We start from the raw sequence: 25,288 nt of genomic DNA, 5'->3' as shown, positions 1-25,288 counted from the left end.
AGCTGAGTCAGTAAAGTCATTAAAGGGTTAAACGTGTCAGAGACCAGAGGACGCTGTGATTGGTCTGCTGCTGACTTACAGGTGGGCACCTCAGTCCTGCAGACTGGATCTGGGTCTGACGAGTTTCAAAGTGGGGATACACCTCGGGCAGCGACTGACACGGCTTATGATTGGTCAGGTGAGAGTCTTCTCGTTCTGATGCTCAGACACTCAAACCAACAGCGATGTTCTGGCTCCTCCTCCAGCAGTGAAATCAGGTTGGGAGCTTCTCTGACTTCCTGAAACATGACGCAGACGGTCACGAGATGCACAGAGAGAGCTCTGTGTTTCCTGAACATTTCAACAGCCTGCAGGAACACAAACGTCCTGAATGATAAACCCTGCCCTCCTTGACCTCCTGCTGATTGGTTGGTGGGTGGGGTGACAAGGCACTGTGGGGTCATGTAATTGGTTGTTTCTCCTGAAATCCTGGGTGTCTGGGTTCAGTCAGGTTACTGAGAACCAGCACAGACCGATCCAAGTCCGATCACAGCGAGTCCTGGACCTGCGTCTGTAGGCTGAGGCGCTGGTCCAGGGTCAGAGGTCAGGTAGGTGAAGTGGTGAATAGCAACACAGGAGAGCAGGCAGCTGTTGCTGGGCAACAAAAAGGGAAAAAAAAAAACAGTCAGTGAAACCTGCAAACAGAGCTCAGAGTCAGTGAAGACCACAGTGTTCATCAAGCTAATGTTAGCTTTGCAGCTTGTGCTAATGTTCCTGAGATAGCATTAGCACGTAGCTGTGAGTTAGCTGCAGAAATGTGCTGATGTTTCCCAGACGGCACAGCGACGTGTTGACCTCAAACATTCGCCCTGTGGGTGGTGGCCCATCTACACCTATACCTACAGTTACATAATAAAATTCAGCGTGTAGGCTGCTACAAACATGTGTTCAGTGTTAAAAAAATGATCCCTGCATTCACAGTTCCATGTATGACGGGTTCCAGCTACACCACTCATGAGCTCCAAGCAGGTAAGCTACACCCACCCGGCGGAAAGCCACATTGGCACTACTTAACTGTCCACTGTGAGGGTCATGCACAGAGAGGTGGAATGTAGGCAGAGCAGCACTACGACGGAGAAACGACCTCTTCCCTATGACAAAGACACACACCTACCCTACATTAGAGCTAGCACCACCTCCACAACGCACGTGATTTACTGACTACGTTTTCTGTAATGGCGACATCAATGATAGACGCTGCTGTCTGGTTTGGTTCCTAACATTAACTGATAAAGTTAGATCAGTCAGTCCGCAGACTTGGGACGAATCAGACGATTTTACCATGTGACAAAGACAACACTGAGTCTGTTAGCGCCAAGCTAACATGAGCGAGAACGTCAGGTTGTCCACATAAAGCAGCAGTCACCTGGCAGCAGCTAGGCCTCGCTGGCACTGCTGTTCCTGTTCAGCTCTCTGATGCCCTGCAGGATCCTCTTCATGTGGCCCACCTTCGTCACGCCGAGGTCCTGCACACACCAGAGGAGGTCAGTGAGGCTGGGCAGGCACTTCCACTCCACCATCCACCCATCCATCCCATCACCAGCACCATCCATTACATCACCACCATCCATCCACCACCATCCACCACATCTTCACCATCCATCCATCCATCCATGCTACATCAACCTATACCTATCAGCAGTTAGCGGTGACCCAGCGGCGTACCTTTAGGTCCCTCCTCTCCAGGTGGATGAGCTCAGCTCCACGGACGTCGTGACCAATAAAGATGTCTTTATACTCAGTGAGACACAGAAAGTCCAGCCATGCCCCCACCTCTTCTGTCCCCCACTGGTGAACTGAGACATCAACAGGAAGTGGTTCAGACAGACAGAAAACACCGCAAACAGTGATTTCATAAAATGCCATGACTATATTATCCTCTGTGAATTTAATCCCACAGAGAGAGACAGATGTTACCTGGCAGAGAGAACGTGGCGCATGTTTCTTTGTTCTTGTTGTTCTTCTCCTTCTTGAACTTTGGGACGAGGCGGAACTTGGCGCCCCGACTGCGCTTTGAAAAATCTGTCAGTGGACCCTGAGAGACAGATGGGCAGAAATGTTTGCCATTAAATGTTTTCACGCTTCCTGAGTTGATGTTTTCCATATTACCACCCGCTAAACACCTCGAGGCGGTTTGCTTAGGTGATGCACTGGGTGTTTCTTCATCACTCACTATGTGTTAATAGACCTCTCTGCACTGAATGATTTTTTTTTTAAAAAGTACCAAAGTCTTTTTATTGAAAGAGGTTTTGTACAATCACAAACAACAAATTAAACATACAAGCAGTACAGCATACTGCTAAAAAAACAAAAACAAAACTCAACCCCAAAAACAGCGTCTTCTTTAAGTTGCTTGAAGACGTTTCACCTCTCATCCGAGAAGCTTCTTCAGTTCTAAGGTCAAATGGTGGAGAGTCCCAGATTTCAGATGAGAGGTGAAACGTCTTCAAGCAACTTAAAGAAGTCCAGACGCTTTTCTTTCTAAGCTCCTTTGACTATGATGACCTGGGTGACTGAGAACCTTCACAGACACTCTCCAACATTGGCAGGTAGTTTGTTTTATAAAGATCTTTGTAACAGCTGGAGATCCAGATTCCGAGGAATTTAAACGTTTTATTATTTACTTTGAATGGTATTAGATTAGATGGGATATTTTTTGCAGCCGCATTGATTGGGATGAATTCACTTTTCTGAGGATTTATTATGTAGCCAGACATTGAACTAAATCTTTGCAAAGTGCTTAGTAGTTTCGAGGCGAGGGTGGGGTCAGTTATAAAAAAGCAATGGATCGTCTGCATAAAGTGAAACTTTGTATTCTTGGCCTCTTCTGATGACTCCTGTGATACTGATATCCTGTCGTATGGCTGATGCTAAGGGCTCTATAGCAAAGACAAACAAAAGTAGAGCTAGAGGGCATCCCTACTAGTGGCCCTATGGAGTTTAAAATAAGAAGAGATCGTATTATTAGTACGCACAGCTGCCATTGGTGAATTGTAGAGAGTTTTCACCAACAATATGAATCTGGGGCCAAAACCAAATTTGCTCAAACTATAGAAAAGGTAGTCCCACTCCACCCGGTCGAAGGCCTTCTCAGCATCAAGTGACAGTAGGGCTTCAGGTGTATTGGTTGAGGGAGGGTCATGAATTATACTTAAGACGTGTCTAATGTTGAAGAAAGAGTGTCTGCCCTTGATAAAGCCGGTTTGGTCTGTGGAGATGATTGTTGGTAACACGACCTCTAAGCGCTGTGATAACATTTTTGCGAGAATCTTTGCATCGGTGTTTAGTAGTGAAATCGGCCGGTATGAGCTACATTGGAGAGGGTCTTTGTTTTTTTCAGAATGAGTGAAATAACCACTTCTTGCATAGTTGGAGGGAGAGTGCCAGATGAATAGGACTCTGAAAAGACTGACAGCAGAAGTGGTGAAAGTTCGTTAGAAAACGTTTTAAAAAATTCAGATGGGAAACCATCTGGTCCAGGGGACTTTGCATTCCACCAATCACCATCATGACCTCCTGGATAGAGAGGTCCCTTTCGAGTTCGGTAACCAGTTCAGGGTCAACTGTGGTTATACTGAGGTGACTAAAGAAGTTGTTCATAGCACACTCATCTTGGCGTGATTCTGCGGTATATAAATCAGAGTAAAATTCCTGGAAACAGGAGCTGATTTCTGTGTGGTCGGTATGTTTTAGGTCCTGTTCATCAGCTATTTCAGAGATGAACTGTTTGGATGACTTTTGATGAGATGAGATAGCCGTTATTTGTCAGTTGCAGGTCTTTTGCCCACAACCGAGATGACAGACCTTGCCGACCCGTACATACAATACACATACATCTTTGCCTCCCTCCTGCTGTGTGCCCAGCCTGGAGGCTGCGGCTCCCGGTGCAGACGGCTCCCTGTGATAGTGTTTCCTCACCTGGCTCATGTCTGTCCAGCCCAATTTTACTTTTTAAGTGTGTGTGTGTGTGTGTGTGTGTGTGTGTGTGTGTGTGTGTGGGGGGGGGGGGGGGGGGGGGGCTGCTTTTAACCATGTAAAGCACTTTGTGCTACATTGCTGTATGAAAAGTGCTTTATAAATAAAGATTGATTGATTGAAACATCACATTGGAGAGACAGGTCAGGCTAGGTAGCGAGGAAAAAAACATCGAAATGTGTAACACAGAAGAATAATACAGGAATGCACAGATATCAACACACCATAGCACAATAAACACAGACAGCAACATGGGAAAGAGTTCCAGTGTGTACATCTGATTTGGGACCGCTGCAATCTTCGACTGCGCCTCCAGCTGACCCGATGTCCACATCAGAGGGGAGGTAAGCGTTGGAGGTGGCGTTGGATCTGGGGTAGGGAGGGTGATCCGTCGGTGAGTGCTTATCAGTATCAGTATATGTATGTGTGTGCGTGTCCATAGTTCAGCTGAGACAGTGTCCTTCACCCTGCCAGGCTAAGTAAACAGTCTTCCAGCCAACCCAGGTGGCCTTGTAGGGAATGGGAAGGAACAGACTCAACACAGTCGTTATCAGGGAGTTTTTGTTCGGCTCCAGCCTTGAGCCCACAGCTGGCGCCGAAGGTGTAGCCGCATTATGATGGTCATTTTTCTTTTGCGACAACTCATGAGAATTTCAAGCTGTTCTTTAACACTCCGACATTGGTCTCTCAATCTCCCATTGGAGAACCGCGAGCTTCCCCATGATGGTATCAAACTTGCGCTCCGTGGTCTTGTCATTCTTTTGCTCAGAGAGCTGATTCTGAGAACTCACGACTGCAGTCAGCTGTTCCACGATGTAATCCAACTTTCGCTCAAAGGTGTTATTCTGAGCAGGCCTCTCCTTGATGTAACCCAATATACGCTCAGAGGTGTTATTCTGAGTATTCACGGCAGCTGTAAGCGTCTCCAAGGTCTTAACCATGCTGCTCTCAATGAGCCCGTTCTGAGAAGTTGCGCCTCGTCCCATCGTTTCAATCCCAGCGGGCAGCCTTGTGGGGGTTTGAACAGCCGGTTCTGCTCTCTTAATTCTCCGATAAGCCAGGGCCAAGCCAGCTCCGATCAGCCAGAACCCTGTTATCATGGTTCCGAATAGGTAGATATCTTCAGCGTCCTCGATCGACAGTCCCACCAGGCACACGATCCTCTGCCACCCGTCCATTGTGTATCCGGCAGGGAAAGTCCCTCCAGGGCACTCGGGTTCTCCCAAGCTCAGACTTCTCGTTGAGAAAAGGGTGTCAATAGCATTCAGAGACCGGTTGATCAAATCCATAATTCTCTTTAGGTTTTAGAGAACAGACTGTGAGAGAATGTTCCAGGGAAAGTAATGCAAAAAACACGAGACTAGACAAGGACATAAGAGCTAAGCAGGGAAGATAAGGGAGAGGAGAGGAGAAAAAGTGTGTCCGCCTCCTCCGAGAGCCAAAAGGATGTATTTGATGTGCTAAGACCCTGCCAATTTTCTCTCCCTCCTCATAGAAAGTACATCTAGACTTTAGGATAAGTCGCTCCGCTTGCTGTGTTGAAAAAAGATCAAATTTCATTTTGAGGGCTTGACGTTCTTTAAGGATGCTTTCCGATGGTGAGTGACTGTAGTTTATATCTAGCTGCAAAATATCATCCAATAGCTGTTTCAAGTGCTCAGTGTCAGCTTTTTTTCTTGAAACGGAAAATGAGATAATTTGGCCCCGAAGATAGGCTTTCAGTGACTCCCATATAACTGAAAAAGACATCCCAGGGGTCTGGTTTCGTTCAATAAAGTCTCTAATCTCAGATTTTGTAAAATTCACGAATGCTTTGTTAGAGAGTAAAAGAGCATTAAACCTCCAGGGGGGGTATATACGATTGGCACCAGGGATGTGCATTCTCATCACTAGGGGAGCATGGTCTGAAATAACAATAGATTGATAATCTCAAGTTTCAACCAGTGGAAGAGCACGTTTATCAATAAAAAAAGTAATCTATCTGAGAGAATGTTTTGTGGACAGGAGAGTAGTAGGATCGCTACCCTATCGTGGTGGAGGGGTTTGTGTGTCCCAGGGATCCCAGGGGCTATGTTGTCTGGGGGCTTTTGCCCCCTGGTAGGGTCTCCCATGGCAAATTGGTCCTGGGTGAGGGACCAGACAAAGAGCGATTCAGAAGACCCTTATGAGAAAAACATAGAGGGAACAGTTTACCCTGCCCGGGATAGGGTTACTGGGGCCCCGCCCTGGAGCCAGGCCCGGGGAGGGTGCCGAGGCCAAGCGTCTGGTGGCCGGGCCTTAGTCCGTGGGGCACAGCCCGAAAAGGGGACATGGTCCCATCCTCCCACAGGCCCACCACCCGCAGGAGGATCGGGGGGTCGGGTGCATTGTGTGCCGGGCGGCAGCCAGGAGTGGAGGCCCTGGCGAACTGATCCCCGGCTACCAAGACTGGCAATTGGGACATGGAATGTCACCTCTGGTGAGGAAGGAGCCTGAGTTAGTGCGTGAGGTTGAGAGGTACCGGCTAGATATAGTCGGGCTCGCCTCTACGCATGGCTTGGGCTCTGGAAACAGTCTCCTAGAGAGGGGCTGGACTCTGTCTCAGTCTGGAGTTGCCCCTGGTGAGTGGCGGCGGGCTGGGGTGGGTATTCTAATATCCCCTCGGCTTGCTGCCGGTACGTTGGCGTTCTTCCCGGTGGATGAGAGGGTTTGTTCCCTGCGCCTTAGGGTCAGGTAATGGGTTGCACTTATGCGCCGAGTGGCAGTTCAGAGTACCCAGCCTTCTTAGAGTCCCTGGGTGGGGTGCTGGAAGCTGCTCCACCTGGAGACTCTGTTGTCCTACTGGGAGACTTCAATGCTCACGTGGGTAACGACAGCGAGACCCGGAGGGGCGTGACTGGGAGGAACGGCCTCCCTGATCTGAACCTGAGCGGTGTTTTGTTATTGGACTTCTGTGAAAGACAACGTTTTTCACATATATCATTGCCTTCTGTTGATCCAAAAACTCCTTACTCTTGCCCCTGAAAGATATACGCAGTCTCCCTGGAAACATTATTCCGTAGCTGACATCTTGACGCCCTCGAAGCAGGTTCCTCACGTCGTTAAAAGCGATTGCACCGCGAGCTTTGGCACTGCGAGCTTTGGCACTGCGAGCTTTGGCACTGCGAGCTTTGGCAATGCTCGCGGTGTAGTCAGGGAAGATGGCCAGAGGGTTCCCCTTATATTGCAACAGACCCCACTCCTGGGCCTGCCGTAGCACATTGACGCAGTCTTGGTAGTAATGGAGTTTGGCGATGATAACTGAAGGTTTCCCGTTAGATCTTCTGGGAGCAAGGCCTCTATGTGAGCAGTCCACTGGGATTTCTTTATCCAGTATCAGAACTTCTTTCAATAGAGTAGAAACTGAGCTGGTCGAGCTGGAACCGGCGTCCTCCGCAACACCCACAATACAAATATTGCACCTCCACATTCTTGCCTCCATATCTTTGTTCTTTTCTTTTAAGCTAGCCAGCTCAGTCTGTAATCCTGCAACCATCTCTTGGAGGCTGACAACCTTGTACGACCATGATGATAAACCCTCTTCCAGGTCGCTAATAGCGGACTTGATGTTGTTAATTTCTGAGCGGACTGCTGCTGTGTTGTTAGTAATCTCCATCTTAACTTCTCTTAGTTCGTTCTTGAGGCAGTCGAAATCCTCTGCAAGCGCACTTTTAAGTTCTGACCTGATAATCATGGAGATATCGGCTTTCAGAGAGGAGAGGATGTCCGATTTCAGGCCTTCATACTCCATCGCGGTGCCTGACTGCGAGCTAGGCGACGAGCTCCTGCCTGCTTTATCAGCGTGTGCCGAGGATGCGTCTGGCCGCTGGCCCGAGGGGCCAGTATACCTATATTTCCAGAGTTTAGATGCCATTCCGGTTGTAACCTTGGCCCGTTTTTTCTCGTCGGTCACAGGTGTTACGGGGAGTGGTGGTTCGTTTAAATAAGCCTTTAAAAGCAATTGTTAAAATATAAGCTAGCTAGACGGGAGTCCAGTCCAACACGTCTTACTCCATTGTTGGCTCACTAGTGCCCCCTGAATCGTACTTTGTATTAATCTCTGTCTCTCTTCCACAGCATGTCTTTATCCTGTCTTCCTTCTTTCTCCCCAATTGGTCGCAGCAGATGGCCCCACCCCTCCCTGAGCCTGGTTCTGCCGGAGGTTTCTTCTTGTTGAAAGGGAGTTTTTCCTTCCCACTGTCGCCAAAGTGCTTGCTCATAGGGGGTCATATGATTGTTGGGTTTTCTCTATATGTATTATTGTAGGGTCGACCTTGCAATATAAAGCACCTCGAGGCGACTGTTGTTGTGATTTGGCGTAGCTGCTCCTCTCCTGTGCCCTGTCCTGTTCTTTCTGGGTCATAAACTTTTAAGATATTTTCAGATCTCTTCAAATACCTGCTCGGTTTATCAAGACATCACATGTTTGCAAAAGTGCTCTGACGTTTTTGGAGACGTCTGTTACCCACCAGCTCGATAGCTAGCCGGGGGCAAGGCTCACTAGATCCGGTGAGAACACCGGACTCCCGGCAAATCGTTTTCAAACCCACCGCTGTCTTTCACTACTCAGGTTAAACATGATATACAAGTCACTTAGATAACTTAAAAATGTTATTGTTGGGCTTTTTTAGTATTTTATTTGTTCCTGAGTAAATCGGTTTGGCTGAGATTAAATTATAGTTTTTACACAGATGAATAAACGTCAAGCAGACAGCTGATTTGTGTGAGCTGCTCGATAATTTACTCCGGTGTCCCGTTATATTTTAGATAGCAAGGAGCAGACAGCTGAGTTTATTAATCTCCACTGAAATAATCTGAAAATTTCATTAAAATTTAATAAACTATCATGTTGTCTTTATTGTTAGTTAGCACATACCTTAAACACTTAAAGCTGTAAGCTAATGATAGTTATATAAGAGCAGATGCTGCTGGTGCAATAAGTTGTACGTTTTACGTCCAATGGATGATGATCTGATTAGTCGACTAATCGCAAAAATAATCGGTGACTAGTCGACTATAATCGTTTGTGGCAGCTCTACCTGACAGCCAGATATCTATAATCAAACAGCATCTTAGTTCTCTTGGCTCAGAGATACCCGAGGCTCACCCGAGCCTCAGGTATCTCGGTGTTGTTTTTGATTCTGCCATGTCTCTAGAGCAACACTCTCGACAGTTAATTAGGAACTGCCTTTTTCAGCTGAGAAATATCTCCAAACTTTTGTTTAAATCTGAGTTAGAAATGATTTTATTTCTTCTTGCTTAGATTATTGTAACAGTCTTTTTCTTTGTTTGAGCAAAAAGAACCATGACCGTCTCCAGTCAGTCCAGAATGCTGCGGCAAAGCTTTTAACAAAGACATGAAAAAGAGAGCACATTACACCAGTTTTACGCTCATTACACTGGCTTCCAGTAAATTTTAGAATTCATTTTAAAATCTTAGTACTGACTTTTAAAGCTTTGAATCATGACACTCCTCTCTTTATTTCTAATCTCTTAGAAGCTCACGCTCCCTCTCGCAGTCTGAGATCATCTAATCAAAGGCTGCTGGTAGTTCCCTGAACACGTTTTAAAACCAGAGGTTTTAGAGCGGTGGCCCCCAGGTTGCTCTCCCTCCATCTCTATGTTGCCTGGATTGTATTTATTTTTTTTAAACATCATCCTAAGACTCATTTATTTAGACTGGCTTTTAATTAGATTTGTGCTGTATGGTTGATTGTACTGTTTTATATTATTGTGAAGCACTTTGTGGTTTTTATCCTGTGAAGAGTGCTGTATAAATCAATAAAGTAAAGTACAGTAATTACCTCATGGTCTGATGGGTCGATGACTGGACACAACCAGAGAACATCAGCCAGGCGGGGGAGCTGCTGAGCCACAGAACTCAGAGCTGCATTCAGTTGTTCCTGCTGAGGAGGATCCAGCTGCTGCACAGACAGACACACAATGTTAGGACTGAACCACGAGGTACAGGCTTTTTTTGTTTTTTGGTGTGGTTACCCATGAACAATCAGAGTAAAACATGGCAGGAACCTGTCAACCTGCATTGTGTAACAGATAAAGATAGAGCCTAAGGTTTCTAACATTCTGGGATAAAGTAAAGGACCAAAGCAGTTACCATGGACATCTTTCCAGACAGGAGAAGTTCAGTCTCACTGACCAAAGCTTTGATGTTGCTGACCATCTGAATGACCACGCTGCAGCTCAGAGCCTGTAGACAAACAGTGATACTTTACACAGCTGAAGGCTCAAGGACTTACGTGAACTATAGAAAAGGTAAGAGCAGCTGTCGTACCCTGGAGCTCTTGGAGTCGGCGTAGACTACGTCCATGGCCTTTGAACTGGCGTTGACAGCGTGAGCCAGTTCCTGTTCCATGCTCTGGTGAGACTGAGCGACCTCACGGATGCTGAAACGCCACAAACACATTCAGGTACTCACAACAAGAACACAGAGGTCGACCCTAAGGTCTTTGTTCTTCCACAGAATCAGACCAAATCCATCTGTTTATTGAGCTGCGGTAGGACGACAGGTCCTACCAAAGGATTCAAACCACTTCCTGCTGTGAGGCGACGGTTCTAACCACTGTGACACCGCCATGCCATGATATCAAAAGTAAAAACATTTGTTCAGGGAGCAGGTGGGAACACTGGGTGGGTCTCACCTGTGGATGAGCACTCCAGCTGCCTGACCGAACTCGCTTATGAGTGTCGCCTCTTCCTCGGAGACGATCTCAGGCTGGGAGGACAGTGGTGGCTGAGGCGGCGCCCGGGGAAACTCGCACTTCTGTTTGTCCTCCCAGGACTTCAGGGTGCTCTCAAATGCCTGAAACACAGACACGAGCTGAAAACCTCCGCCGGATCGAGACTCCCAGAACAGCCCAGAGCTGCTTCACTTACTCGGTCTCGGGTCAGGGTCTGGGTCCGGTTCTTATGGATGATCTTTATGTACCCCGGAGGCTGGATCCACGCTTCCCCGTCCACCTGAACCGGGACACCCTCGTCGCCCAGGATTGTGATCTTCACAGTCCGACACTGAGAGGGAGGGGGTGACAGTTACAGACAGATAGGCGGGTGGATTGGACAGATAGGTGGGTGGGTGGGTGGGGTACCTGAGCGATGCGGTGGTGCTGCAAGTTGATGACTCGGGACACGGCCATCTGCATGCTGCCAAAAACGGCCACCACCTCCAGGATCTTATCATCGAAGGACGGAGCTGTGAAGGTCTGACAGAAACACATAGGCCGAGTCATGACAGCACCGCTCAACTACTAGTAACCACCAGAGAACTTCCTGTTCCACAGGGGGCGCTCACAATGACTGCAGCTACGCAAACGCCAACCTTCACATGAGACGTTCAGTACTACAGTAATGTATTACTTCATTTCAGCATCAACATGTTCACACGAGTACAGACAGGTGGAGGAGGTGGAGGTCTTACATCGTCCTCTTTGGTTCCTCCCCAGAAGTTGGTCCCACCTGCGTAGCTCGGGATGTTCAGGACAGCGATTCCCTGCAGACTGGGCAGAGGGATTGGCCGACCATCACACTGAAACACACACAGTGTCACGCGTGTTACCAGCTAATCTCTTTAATCACTGCAGGAACACGGTAAGAAGTGGAGTGACAGGTCAGGTGGTTTACAGAGCAGGTGTGTCTCTGCTCTCAGGACCTAAGAGGAAGCAGGAAGTTGTCATTTTCCTGGTCGTGCCCCTCCCCGTCGGCTGCAGGTTGTTTGGACTACGTCCATTTATAAAAAATACTGTGAAGAAAACTGAACTCGGCCTCAAAGACCCTGAAGACATTCATGACGTCATGAAGGTCAGAGTGAGTTTACTGAGGAGGCAGCAGAGCGTGAGGGGTTTCCTGGTTCTGCTCTCACCTCCAGAAGGACTCTCTGCTCGAGGTTCTTGTAGGTTCTGTGCAGCAGCTCCTTGGTTCCTAGGACTCCATACCACATCATGTTCTTGGTGCGACTCCTGCAGATCAGGACACATCTGAGTCAGTTAGCGCTCTCGGAGCTCGCCACGCCGCCGTCATCGTGCCCACTCCTACCTGCACTTCTCTGGATGTTCGTCTCGCTTGTTGTTGAAGTCCAGAGAGATTTTGGCGTCTAGTCCGATGCCAAAGTAGTTGTTCATGACACACTTCTCAGTGTAGCAGTCCCTGACACACACACACACACACACACACACACACACACACAACAGGGTTAATGAGAGCACGTGTGGACGCAGCGAGGACCTTACGACGCAGTCACGGAGCCTCACATGTTGTCGGGGTCGCAGCTGAACGGGTCGGCGTTGACCAACAATCGGCTGATGACGGAGCTGCTGGACAGCGAGCCTGCAACACACACACACACACACACACACACACACACACACACACACACACACACACACACACACACACACACACACACAGGCATCACTACTGGCATCATAAATACACACTTTAAGGAGTCAGACCTGCCGGCTTGTTACCTGGATACAGGATCTTTGTGTTGAGCATAGGCATGTTGTCCCGGCTTCCTGTCTGGACAGGAAGTGATGCGGAGCTGCCCAGTGGTAGGCCGCCTTTGCTGATGAGCTTCTCACAGGGCGTCTTACTGACTGAAGACAGAAAACAAAGCATGAGCGTGCGGCGGCCGTCCCGTGGGGAAAGCACGCTTTGGATGTTTCTGACCTCTGCGAGCGCCACGATGCTTGGAGCTGTAGGACGAGTGCAGGGACGTCTTGTCCTCCTCGGTGTCCTCCTCTTCGTCCTCCTCCACCAGACCCTCCTCCTCGGCCCGGCTCAGAGAGAAGACCTGCTGCTGAGTCTGAGCGTTCTGCTCGTCCACCGCTGCAAACACACAGAAGCAGCTCAGCTCGCTCGCACCACGTTCTCCTCACATTACACTGATAAAAATATCAGAGCTGGTCATTTACTGATTTCTAAAGTGACCGAACTCATCAAGCTTCCTGCCCTGGTTTCCTGAATCTGAACCAGCATGGTTAACCATCACAGACAGTGAGTCCCGCAGCTGGGGTCTGTCTGTGGACAGAGTCTAACAACAAACCTGAGGCCAAGCTGTTCTGCAGCAGCAGACATTGAGATCTGATCCTGGATCAGTGTGTTTGTCATTTCTGTAACTCAGCCCAGCTTCAATCTGTGGGAGGAACTGATGAGCATTTACCCAAATTTTTCAGAAGGACAGAAAATCAAATTTTTCCCTTTAACTGCATCTCATACAGCCCCCCGATCCATCGTCGAAAATAAACCTGTTGTCACTCGTCTCTTTAAAGCCCTCCTCCCCAAACACCTGCTTTCCTCTGATAGGCCAGCCTGTGGCAGCCTGCTAAGGGGCAGCTGTACTGACTGTAGCTGAGTATCCACAGCCTCATGGAGATTTGACTTTACTGAGCTGTATCTGAACAGCTCCTCTGTGAAACCACCACACCTGTTCAGGTGAGTCCTGACCATGACGGGCTCACCTTTCTCAGTGTGCTCGATGATCTGCCGGATGGCCTTCTTCAGACTGTTGGCTCTCAGCATCAGCTGCTCTCGAGGTTTAAAAATGGCAGCTGCTACCACAGAGGAGGAGGAGGTGGAAGGGGTGGGGCGTGAAGAGCAGGTGGAAATGGGCAGAAAGTGAGGAGGAGGAGGAAGATGAAGAGGAGGCAGCACAAGTCCCTCCACCTCCTCCTGCTCCTCAGCGATGGTTGGGGGAGGAGCTGGAGGGAGCACGGAGGACGCCTGAGACTCTTCATTTAGAGTCTTCAGCAACGAGTCCAACTTCTCCTTCAGCACACCGCACTGAGACAGAAAACGCGAGTCATCAAACACAGACGCGAGTCATCAAACACAGACTGGTGCCTTTTCAGTTGTGGTACCTTCTTGGCCATGGCCTCTGACTCCTCCGAACTCTCCGTGTTCTTCTCGTAAGCTTTACCAACCCGGGCCACAAAGTCCTTCACAGTCTCACAGAGAACTCTGCAATGAACCACACAAACACCACCATTACTCAATTACACCCAAGACACGACACAGATGGCTGCGCAGGTGGGTGGGCGTACTTGGCCGAGGAGATAACCACCGAGTGCTGGTCAGAGGTCAGGATCTTGGACAGGTGAGCAGCCACTGAGTCCTCATACGTGAGAATGTGCTGGACCTGGATTAGAGGATGGAAACACTCGAGTCAGAGGAGTCTGTTCGTTGTTCCCAATCTGATTCAGCAAGCACGACACTTTCAAAATAAAATCATGGTGACGTCTGTCAGTGTCAGATCGGCCCCTCTGTTTGCTCACATTCAGCACAAGCTCAGCCACATTCACGGAAACATATCCACTTACTCATCGTTAGGTTGCTAGGTAACATTGATCCCTGACTTTAATACTGATCAGTATTAAAGTCAGGGATCAGCACTGGCATCACTGCTGCCCTGGTTATTGACTATTGTCTTATTGACGATGATCTGATTAACTAACATTAAAACCTGCCAAAGCTGGTCCTGCACAAACCAGAAAAAGCCAGTTTGCTCATAAAGCCTCATCCAAGCATGCTAAGCCTCTGAATACTGTTATACTCTTTGTAAATGAGTGGCTTTGGTTTGTTCCACCAGAGGAAAGAATCACAGAAACCCACACACGACCAATGCAGAGGACAATGAGATTGGCCACACCCATTCTTCATCAGAGCAGTGCTGAGGTCTCACCTCAGAGTCATCGCTGCAGTCCTCGGTGACAGTGGATGCAGAGTGTTGCCGTGGAAACTTAGTCTCATAGACCATGATGCTCCACCTGCAACAGGAAGAGAGAAAGGCGTGGTTTACCTGAGCTACAGCCCGGACCCGAAGGTCGTCCCCATCCTCGTGTGACATCAGATAACTGGTCACCTGTCAAGCATCTTGGTGCTGGCTCTCTCCAGTTTCTCCAGAATTTGAGGGAGCTGGGTGTCATCGTCGCAGGCCGAACCCCAGCCCAGAACCCGGGCAAGGTCATTCCCGGTCCCCAGAGGAAGAACGCCGAGCTGACACTGAAACACAGATACACACAGTCAGCGGCGAGCACGGCGGGAGGCAGAGCACGAGTTAACCCGCAAGCTCGTACCTGCTTGTGCAGCGTGAGCATATCGATCTCAGACAGCACCCAGCCAACGCTGCCATCTCCTCCACACACCAGGATCCTGAAGGTATCGAACTTCTGGAACAGCCGCAGACTGCCACACACACAGAGGTGTGAACTTGCATGTCAAACATACTGTGTGTTACTGTGTTTTTGTCTGTGTGCGTCTGTGTGCGTGTCACCCCAGGTGAGGCCCTCCATTCATCAGGTCAAACACCTGCGCCGGGTTCAGCAGCTGCTTGAAGCGCCGCAGGAACTTCACGCCCTGATTGTCTCCACTTTTAGAGTTAACAAAGACCAACAGAGGACTGGTGCAGGACGGAGGACACGACGCCTTCCAGAAACCTGCGCACACACACACACACACACACCAGCTGTTGGTCTGCCGTGGGTTAGTGGGGCACTGGTTTGTGTCGACCTCCTGCAGACCGACGTGGGCGGTGCTGGCTCTAATGCTGCACACATTAAAACCTCTGTAACAGCCGCTTTAACCCGAGAGCCCACCCTGAGGCCCTTTGCTGTCATATTTCAGCCTGCACAGAGTGAGTGGGTCTGCTGTAGTGACCGGTGAGGGTGGTGAGCTTTTTCAACGGTCGTCAGACCACAACTTTATTGGTTTGTATTGGTGTCAAAGGTCATCTTTGTGGGGGAAGTGTCGGCATTCTGACGTCTTCAAAGTTTATGGCACAGAGCTCAACGTTTCTCTGTGAGGAGACATGTTGATGGTGTGGATGAACCTGCCTGTTTACTGAGCACACTCTCATCTTTATTGTTTATTATCTTTAATTGCAGTCTGGAGATGTTCTTTCTTGTGGGATGAAGACAGCTGTGTTTAGTTATCTGACATGTCCGTTTTTACCGCCATTTTAATGAAGCTCCAGCACAGACGTGCAGGTACAGAGACGGAGATGTGGCGGTACCGTCCGAGCGGCCGTACCCATCATTCAGGAGAACGCTGACTGTACGATCATGTTCAGAGGGTTCACTGTGTGTGTTACTGACATCAGGGGAAATAAGAAGGAAACCTGCAGGGTCCCGTCAGCGTGAGGTGGTAATGTTAGTGATTATAATGGTGATGGTGGGGATGACGGCTGTGTGAGCAGATCTGCAGTGAGTGTGTTTGCCCTGCGGGGGGCAGCGTGGGGCTCAGACTGACAGAAGCACACTCACCGTCTGAGTCGATGCTGTTGAGTGCCGTCGGAGGGATGACGGACACTTTGCACTGACCAAGGGGACACTTGGAGGACAGCTGCTCCTTACAGCTGGAGTGCACCTGTGGAGACAGCTCACCTGTTCACACATCTGATGTGTGTGTGTGTGTGTGTGTGTGTGTGTGTGTGTGTGTGTGTGTGTGTGTGTGTGTGTGTGTGTGTGTGTGTCTGTCTCACCATTGCTTTACACCACAGACACCTCCAGTCCTGCAGCCGCAGCACACTGCCGCACGTTTTATCACACACGGTGCACTTGGCCGACACCGGCAGGTTTCCCTCCAACCACTGATGAGGCATCGACACCTGAGAACAGAGGTCAAAGGTCAGAGGTGAGCCGTCCCCCGACTCAGAATTGACAGGACATCTGTGCTGTGTGTCTCACCCCATCCTCGTCCTCAATGATGTCCTTCCCGATAGAAGCTAGTGTTGTCCACTTACAGTTGTTGGTGGCTCTGACTGCACACCGTTTGTGAGCCTTAAATTTACACACTGAAACACACACACACACACAGACACACACAGGTCAAATTATCCTGCGGTTCATCTACAAACTGCAGAGCACAGCCCCTGAGCTGGAGCTGTCTGCTGATAGCATTCAGCCTCACAGCTTTCCTTTATTGGCCTGTAACAAAGCTTTTATCTGAAGGATGCAGTCCGCCTGCATGCTGATTCACAGGATGCTGATTCACACCCACCTGTACACAGGTGGAGGTGGGTGGAGCACACTCAGCTCCAAGTTTGTTGATCAGGAACACACTGCTGCTCACAAACAGCACTCCTCACTGCCACTATAACAGCTCTTTGCTCTGCACCGTGTGTGTGTGTGTGTGTGTACACTTGTCTACCTTCACAGGAGAGGCCGTGTGACGTGACCCCTGACAGAGCCTCCCTGCATACGTTGCAGTACGTGGGTCTGGCGTGGGAGCAGGCGTACCAGTTGTGCATCCCACTGAAGTGGTCCATGCTATACTGGGTGGACTGGGACACACACACACAGTGAGCAGGCTGTACAGAGACCAGTCTCTGTACACTGGGATGGCGGGGACGAGACTGACCTCATAATTCTGTCTGTTCTGGATGCTGCGCAGCGCCGTCATCCACTCCTCCATTTCCTTCCTGTTGTCTGCACAAAGGATGAGGCGCCGACAGGGCGTGATCACCTGAAACACACAGGTGCATACATCACGGTGCATTCACAGTCCACAGCCAGATGTAGGAGTTTCGGATGTCACACTTCAAACTTTAATTAACAAGATGTCAAATCATGAGGACACAGCTGGAAGCTTGAAGAGCTGCTGCCCTCATAACTCTGTGACTTCTTGATCAGCTGCTCTACAATGAAGCTTCTGTTTCCTCAATGACAGAAACAGACCCAACCAAGAAACCCTTATCAGGTATCCAGTGCTCACACACACACACACGCAAACTGTGTGTGTGTTAGAGTTGGTGCCTCTGTCACTCTGCTCCTCCTCAGGTTGTGTCTCAGGTGTGGTGCATGCTGGGAAACGCGCTCAGACTGCTGCAGGGTCTGATGAGTGGCTACATTCTGACTTGTTCTGGATCAGTTTTGCTCCTGCTGTTGCAGTTTCCTGAACTTTTACTCTGATGTCTGGGAATAAAAGCACACGAGGCTCAGTCCGAACACTCTGGGAATGATCAGGGTTCCGTGTGAGAGCTTAGTCACGTCCCAACAAAGCCTCGTTTCAGGACGCGACCACAGAACCTGCAGCACAGGCTCGGCCGTCACACGGAGAGCATCACAGGACGTCGGGATATCTGGGAGCAGACTTCCTTGCTCGGGCTGCTGACACCTGTCAGGAGCAGAGATGGGCAGTAACGCGTTACTGTAATCCGATTACTTTTTTCAAGTAACGAGTAAAGTAAGGGATTACTATTGCAAAAACGGTAATTAGATTACCGTTACTTTCCCGTGAGCACGCCGCATTACTAAAACCGTGAGTTTTTTGCGAGTGTGTCTCACGACAGTGACGTAAGCGAGTGTGACGTTCGTGACAACAGCTGTGTGCAGATCAACAATGGATCATATATCGAGTGCGGAGAGAGTATGAGCGTGCAGCGTTTAAAGCGTGGAAGTACTGACCTTACTTTGAGTTTGATTCCATAAAAAGTGACAAAAACATTAGTGTCCGCTGTGCGTGGTAAGAAAACTTCTTTTTACAGCGAAAAAAAACCCTAAACTTCCGAGCAAGCACCGAGTAGCTACGAAGTAATGGGAAACTCACAGAGAAACTCATCTGACGGCTGCGGCACACCTGCACCAGGGTAAACCTCCGCCTACCCCACTCCTGCTTTACAGGTGAAAATAGAGCAACAGGACCGCTGAGTCTGTGACTTTATTTATGTTCTGCTTGTTTTACTTGCATCTATTTGAAAGACTGAGTGTAAACACAAAAAATATTTTATGTGCTGGAATGTGCAGAAAATAGGTTTAAATGTTAAACTAATTTCTTCCAGTCAGAGAATGTTTCATATAATTTAATTTTTGCTTGATGCATAAAGTTAAAAGATTAAAACTAATAAAACGAGTTTTAAAAAAGAGACTTTTCCATTTGATTACATTCTGTATGATGGATTATGCAGAAACAGTAGAATTGGGCTGAAAGATCTATCGCTTTATCACCTCTTCAGGTTGTAAATCATGTTTTTAAAAAGTAACTAAGTAACTAAGTAATTAATTAATTTTGAAAATAGGTAATCAGTAAAGTAACAGGATTACTTTTTGGGGAAGTAATTAGTAATTAGTTACTGATTACTTTTTTCAAGTAACTTGACCAAAACTGCCCAGGAGAGCTCGCAGCGCGGTGCCTTACGGAGAGAAGGAATCAGCCGTCAGTGGTCACGTTAACCCGACGAACAGGAAGAGCGAGCACGGAGCGCGGGACCCCCAGCTGCCGACTGGACTTTGACACTGTGGGATGAGTCCACACAGACAGAAACACAGCCCGGGTTGGGCTGCAGCTGGTCTGCGGCTTTGAACATCTAGAACTGTTACAAGTATTCTGGGCTCCTCCCCCTGTAAGACAACTTTCTTGTGATTGGCTGGCGTTGGGAAGCCTGCAGATTACAGATGAGCAGAGCAGCATTATTTTGTATTTTATTTTAATTTTGTGCTAAGTCGTTCCTGCAGAGGGCGCTCCACGTCGGCTCACCGACCAATGGCGTGGAGCTGCTCAGCCTCAGTCTGCACAGCCGCTGTCGGCAAACGGGCATCACAGACAGGAAGTGACATCACGCCATCGCACACAATGGACCTCTGTGAGCACAAATAGAGATAGCAGTGTTTCTTGCCCCTCCCCCACCGTCCCTGAACCTCTGCTTTCTCTCCACATCGTCATCACCCAATCACTGAGCTGTACACAGTCACCTGACGTCTCCTCCTCTGCCTGTTTCCAGCTTCCTGCTCCTGTCCTCGCTGCTGCAGCCGACTCATGCTAAGCCTCGGGAAGTCCACAGATCCACACACAGCGGCATGAACGCAGGGGAATAAAACATGTTCCTTCATTCCCGTGTCATGTGACCCACGGGGTCTTTTCCCAGAGCTCAGTTTAAAACGCGGCGGACACCTCAACAGTTCACTTAAGCCACCAAAGCAGCTGTGCATGAGCCACAGTTCACAATAATCCTCCTTTGTGTGATCGGAACACATGGGCGAAGGAAGCGTTTAAAACGAGAACTAATGAGCTCTGTCGACAAAACGAAAGCTCGATTAATCGCCATCACTCTGCTTCCACCGTCTGACTAACGGCGAGCGCTGATGGAGACCGCCCGGCCCACTTGGGTCAGTGTCACTGAGGCTCAGAGCAAAACACGTGTGAAGGCCCGGAGGAGAGACGTCACCAATAACAGCGTGAAGGATCTGACGCAGCGGTGAGTCAGGAAGCGTGAAGCCGGTCAGCTGTCGGTGACATCATGACCTTTTGACCAATAGCTGACTTACCGCGTCCTGACGAAAGTCCGGCTCAGAGTCCCGATCCTGGTTCTGGTCTGCTGTCGTCTCTGCCTCGCTCTGACTATTTCTCCCTGCACCGGCCCCGCCCCCTTCCTTTTCTACCCAATCCAACCAGCAAGAAGGAGGAGTGTGTGTGTCAGCTGTGTTCATGTGACTGTGTATTTTTAGCACACAGACTGTTATTATACCGACCACACACACACACACACACACGCACGCACACACACACACACACACAGACTCTTTAAACAAACTTCAAAGGCCTCAATTACAGGAAATGACTTCACTCGCCAAAATAAGACGCTCTCTTCCTGTGTGAGTCCGTTGTGTGACTAAAACAGAAACTCTGATGAGCACAAACAGCTCCGAGCATCAAAGCGACAACAGCACGAAACGCACAAATGGATTCAGTTAGAAACAAAAGAAAAGCTGAAGATTATTCAACACAACATTTCAAAATTTATAAGAAAAAACAAATCTGTGAAAAATGTTAAAAATAGAAAAAAATAAATATGTAAATAAATAAATTAGAGTAAATATGTTTCCACTAAAGGAAAATCAGGTTTTTAATGGACGCCAGCAGCACAGACAGACACACACACACACACACACACACACACAGACTCAGACAGACACACACACAGACACACACACACACACAGACTCAGATAGACACACAGACACACACACACACACACACACACACACACACTCTCAGATAGACACACAGACACACACACACAGACTCAGATAGACACACAGACACACAGACACAGACACAGACTCTTTAAACAAACTTCAAAGGCCTCAATTACAGGAAATGACTTCACTCGCCAAAATAAGACGCTCTCTTCCTGTGTGAGTCCGTTGTGTGACTAAAACAGAAACTCTGATGAGCACAAACAGCTCCGAGCATCAAAGCGACAACAGCACGAAACGCACAAATGGATTCAGTTAGAAACAAAAGAAAAGCTGAAGATTATTCAACACAACATTTCAAAATTTATAAGAAAAAACAAATCTGTGAAAAATGTTAAAAATAGAAAAAATAAATATGTAAATAAATAAAATTAGATTAAATATGTTTCCACTAAAGGGAAATCAGGTTTTTAATGGACGGCCAGCAGCACAGACAGCACACACCACACAACACACCACAGACACACACACACAGACACACACAGACTCAGACAGACACACACACACACACAGACTCAGATAGACACACAGACACACACACACAGACACACAGACTCAGATAGACACACAGACACACACACACACAGACACACACACACAGACTCAGACAGACACACACACAGACACACAGACTCAGATAGACACACAGACACACACACACACAGACACAGACACACACACACACAGACACACACACACACACAGACACACACAGACTCAGATAGACACACACACAGACACACACACACACAGACACACACACACACAGACACACACAGACAGACAGACACACACACACACACACACACACACACACACAATGAGTGACAGACGTAACTCAGCCACGCCTGCTTCCAGTCACTGATCAGCTGATTAGACAGAATGTGAATTAAACAGGAATCTATCCTGAGGTCACTTCCTGTAATGTAACCACACAGAGCAGGAACAGCGGCCTGTGTGGGGACTATTTTCAGCGGTGGATGAACCTGGCCGTGCTGCTGCAGGTTTAAGACTCACGGTGAAGCTGTTGTTGACGTTTTTGGTGCTGGACTCGGCCACGCTGGCGTCCGTCAGGTCGACTTCGTCAAAGATGATGGACTGCAGACACACAGAAAAGGTCATGCTCACGCGTGCGTCCTCAGAACACAGCCCAGCAACTGAGCGGCAGGGCGGGGCTCACCTTGGCGGTCTGAGCGTAGTACAGCGTCCTCCCTCTCAGCTTGAAGTATCGCCGCTTCCAGCGCTGGAACGAGCTCGTCTGTTTCAGCAGGTTCCCCTCCTTCAGCACCGTCTGAAACACACACAGCTGTGAGCACAGATTTCTTCTTTCTTCTTCTCAAGCTGAAAGTGTGTAAATCTTGTGTAAGGCGAGAAAGTAGCTGTGTAAACATCAAATATCTGCTCGGTTTATCAAGATATCGCATATTTGCAAAAGTGCTTCGACGTTTTCGGACACGTCTGTTACCCACCAGCTCGATAGCGAGCCGAGAGCTCGAGGGTCACTGGAGCCGCCGAGAACGGCACAACTCCCGGCACATCACTTTCAGATCACTTTCACTACTCTGGTTAAACGTGATATATAAGTCACTTAGACAACCTAAAAATGTTATTGTTGGGCTTTTTTCAGTGTTTTGTTTGTTCGTGAGTAAATCAGTTTGGCTGAGATTAAAGTTATTAGATTAGATTAGATAAAATTAAACTTTATTAATCCCCCGGGTGGGTTCCTCCTTGGTTTTCACACAGCTGACTAAACGTCAAACAGAAAACTGATTAAACAGTATGAGACGGTCGAGAGTTTACTCCAGTGTCCTGTTATATTTTAGATAGCAAGGAGCAGACGGCTGAGTTTATTAAACTCCACCGAGACAGCGGTGACGCTAATCAGAAGGCTAGGCCGTCCCATTTCACAGCTGTTTACTTCCGGCCTACCCGACCACCTCAGGAGGATGCAGTCCATGAATTTGGACACGACCAAAGACACCTGCTGTGATGCTCACACCTCTGATGAAGTCTCACAGTGTCAGCTTTGGTTTATACACAGATAGTTTACACTGAGTTTGTTATTACAGACAAACATCCATCCATCCGCTTCCACTTATCCTTTCCAGGGTCGTGGGGGGCGCTGGAGCCTATCCCAGCTGTCATAGGGTGAGAGGCGGGGTACACCCTGGACAGGTCGCCAGTCAGTCAGGGCTAACATGCAGAGACAGACAACCATCCGCACTCACATTCACTCCCAATGGGCATTTTGGATTAATCAATTAGCCTATCCCCACAAGCTGCATGTCTTTGGACGGTGGGAGGAAGCTGGAGTACCCGGAGGGAACCCACGCAAACACGGGGAGAACATGCAAACTCCACACAGAAAGACCCGGCCTGATGGTGGAATTGAACTCAGGACCTTCTTGCCGTGCGGCTCTATGAAGTGAGGACTCGGTGAAGATCTGCAGGTCACAGCGTTGACCCGGTAACCCTTTCGCCATGATGACGCCATGTTCACAGAGGAACACCTTTGATCTGGGGCCCAATAACGCGCTCTCTGTGAGTGGGATTACGTCACCGGAGGCCCCCTGCAGCAGAAACCACACCTCACTCACCTGTGTCCTGCTCATCACTGATGCCTACCGCCCTGAAAACCAGAGCCTGTCTTTGGTCAGCTCTGTAGGTCGAAGGAAGCGCCTCACAGTGAGCTTTCAGGACTCCGGGTTTGTTTGTTTGTTTTTTTAAATTGTTTCCTAATGGAGCTGCTTTGACATCGTCTGACAACACGATGTCCACATTTCCGAGTCTTTAGCCTGCCCGTGAAGGCAGCAATATGAAAAACGATCAGTAATCAATAAAAGTATAATCTGTCACGTATTGATCAGCGGTGCCACTTTGAGTTCCCGCTGTTCTCTATCGCAGTTAAAATCCCGCTGCTTTTACCGGAAAACCGGCCGTTACGTGTCGACCGTGATGGGACCGTTATGTGTCACAGTGCTAAAGCTAACGTAGCGCCGCCTCAGCCGCCTCAGCCCACCCCGCAGCAGCACGCCCATTTAGGCCACCAGCGATAGGAAACACCGATGTCTCACAGTGGGCCCAAATCTTTCCGTTATCAGGCGTGAGCTAGTAACCGGTATGTGTTACCGGTTTGAACTCGCGACGTTTCTCTGTTGTTTCCGTGCGTTTTACCGGCGTCTCCGCTGACTTTATGCCGTTTCTGCCCTAATTAGGTTTAACGGAAGCTCCACAGATGGTGAAAAAACCGGACCAGTCAGACTCCGTGTTTACACCCGGTCATCTACTGAAACTCGGTGTCTGGCTACGGCGTTTCCCGTTATGTGGTTTAGAAATGGTCTAAGAGCTGTGGCCCTTACCCCAAAAAGCACAGTTTTTCCAGGGATGCTGAAGCCTGGGCTCAGAACTCCGTTTAAAATCGGTCAGATTTAAAGTGACACCAATCTTTGGACTACGGGAGCACGGGCCAAAGACAGTAGACCGGTTTAAGGCGCAAACGCGTCCGGTCTTCAGTTCGGCGTCACCAGCATCCAGCCCACATCTCACACTTGTGTTTTAAAGGCAAAGATAGCGCCGCCCGCAGCGGCCAGTGGAGGACGGCTGTCCGGGAAACAGACGTCAGAGCGGCGCTGAAACATCACACATCATGTTCACTGCGCGCCGGAGTATCCGACGGTCGATGTCTGGTCCGAACATGTCTCACTCTAACAATAAACCGGCTGCTTACCGCTAGAAAGAGGGACCGACTTTTAAAGAGTCCGTATTTTACATGGAGTTCTGCGGGCCGGTGGACAGCGCCGTGCCCTCATGCTGCGTGTGGCCCTGTGCCGCTGAATGAGCGCCGCCGCTGACCGCCGGCTGTGCGCAAGGAGCCCCGGATGTTAGCACACGTACCTTGCTGCGGATCTGGCCGGACGTCGACACTTTTCGGATGAGTTTCTGCGGAGTTCCGGGCTCCTGTTCCGGCTCACTATCCGATGACTCGTCCGGGTACCGCGCCGCGGCGGAATCCGGTCCCCCTGCCTCCGCCATCCTGCCATCAGACCCCCGGTGTCTGCCGCTAGGGGAAGCAGCGCCCCCCAGCGGCAGAGACCGGACAGCACAGCGGAGCCGACCCCTGGTGGTCACTCGGTGACATTACAACAACACGAGTTCTCCGCTGGCGTGAAAACAGCCTGATCTCAGCGGAGAGGGTTTGATGGTCCACTGAGCTCCGACAGGCCTGTGTGACCCATAGCATTCCCGCCTCTTACCTGAAAAGGTTGCTCTGTGAA

The 25,288-nt window shown here is 49.1% G+C and overlaps 1 protein-coding gene across 3 annotated transcripts; it reads right to left on the bottom strand.

The window, feature by feature from the left end:
• Nucleotides 1-8: 8 nt before the first annotated feature.
• On the bottom strand, nt 9-25,069 carry LOC120740862 (diacylglycerol kinase delta-like). 3 transcript variants are annotated; one of them, XM_040043358.1, is made up of 31 exons: nt 24,909-25,069; nt 22,195-22,305; nt 22,032-22,112; nt 17,401-17,505; nt 17,191-17,323; nt 16,728-16,834; nt 16,523-16,648; nt 16,305-16,407; nt 15,317-15,479; nt 15,120-15,228; nt 14,906-15,045; nt 14,726-14,810; nt 14,088-14,182; nt 13,905-14,004; nt 13,506-13,827; nt 12,715-12,873; nt 12,513-12,641; nt 12,297-12,372; nt 12,082-12,192; nt 11,909-12,005; nt 11,468-11,575; nt 11,139-11,252; nt 10,927-11,061; nt 10,692-10,852; nt 10,325-10,436; nt 10,148-10,240; nt 9,837-9,956; nt 1,957-2,074; nt 1,705-1,835; nt 1,406-1,505; nt 9-633 (listed from the first exon to the last, which is right to left on the bottom strand). In XM_040043358.1, the coding sequence occupies exons 1-30, from the start codon at nt 25,044-25,046 to the stop codon at nt 1,416-1,418; spliced, it is 3,672 nt and encodes a 1,223-aa protein (XP_039899292.1). In that variant the 5' UTR covers nt 25,047-25,069; the 3' UTR covers nt 9-633; nt 1,406-1,415. The 3 variants fall into 3 exon arrangements, with proteins under 3 accessions (XP_039899292.1, XP_039899293.1, XP_039899294.1); XM_040043359.1 differs by having other exon boundaries at nt 9-627; XM_040043360.1 differs by lacking the exons at nt 22,032-22,112; nt 22,195-22,305; nt 24,909-25,069 and adding an exon at nt 20,304-20,832.
• Between the last annotated feature and the right edge of the window lie 219 nt (nt 25,070-25,288).

Source organism: Simochromis diagramma, unplaced genomic scaffold (assembly GCF_900408965.1).
Source record: "Simochromis diagramma unplaced genomic scaffold, fSimDia1.1 OVJJ01000377.1, whole genome shotgun sequence".
Taxonomy (NCBI): Eukaryota; Metazoa; Chordata; class Actinopteri; order Cichliformes; family Cichlidae; genus Simochromis; species Simochromis diagramma.
Note: the sequence above shows the minus strand (reverse complement) of the source record. Positions and strands in the feature narration are given on the sequence as shown.

Coding starts and splice junctions, on each gene's coding strand:
- LOC120740862 (XM_040043358.1), bottom strand. CDS start 25,046: ATGGCGGAGGCAGGGGGACCGGATTCCGCCGCGGCGCGGTACCCGGAC. Junction 11,062..11,138: donor AGCACCACCGCATCGCTCAG/GTACCCCACCCA, acceptor CCTCCCTCTCAG/TGTCGGACTGTGAAGATCAC. Junction 1,506..1,704: donor TGGAGAGGAGGGACCTAAAG/GTACGCCGCTGG, acceptor TGGTGTGTGCAG/GACCTCGGCGTGACGAAGGT.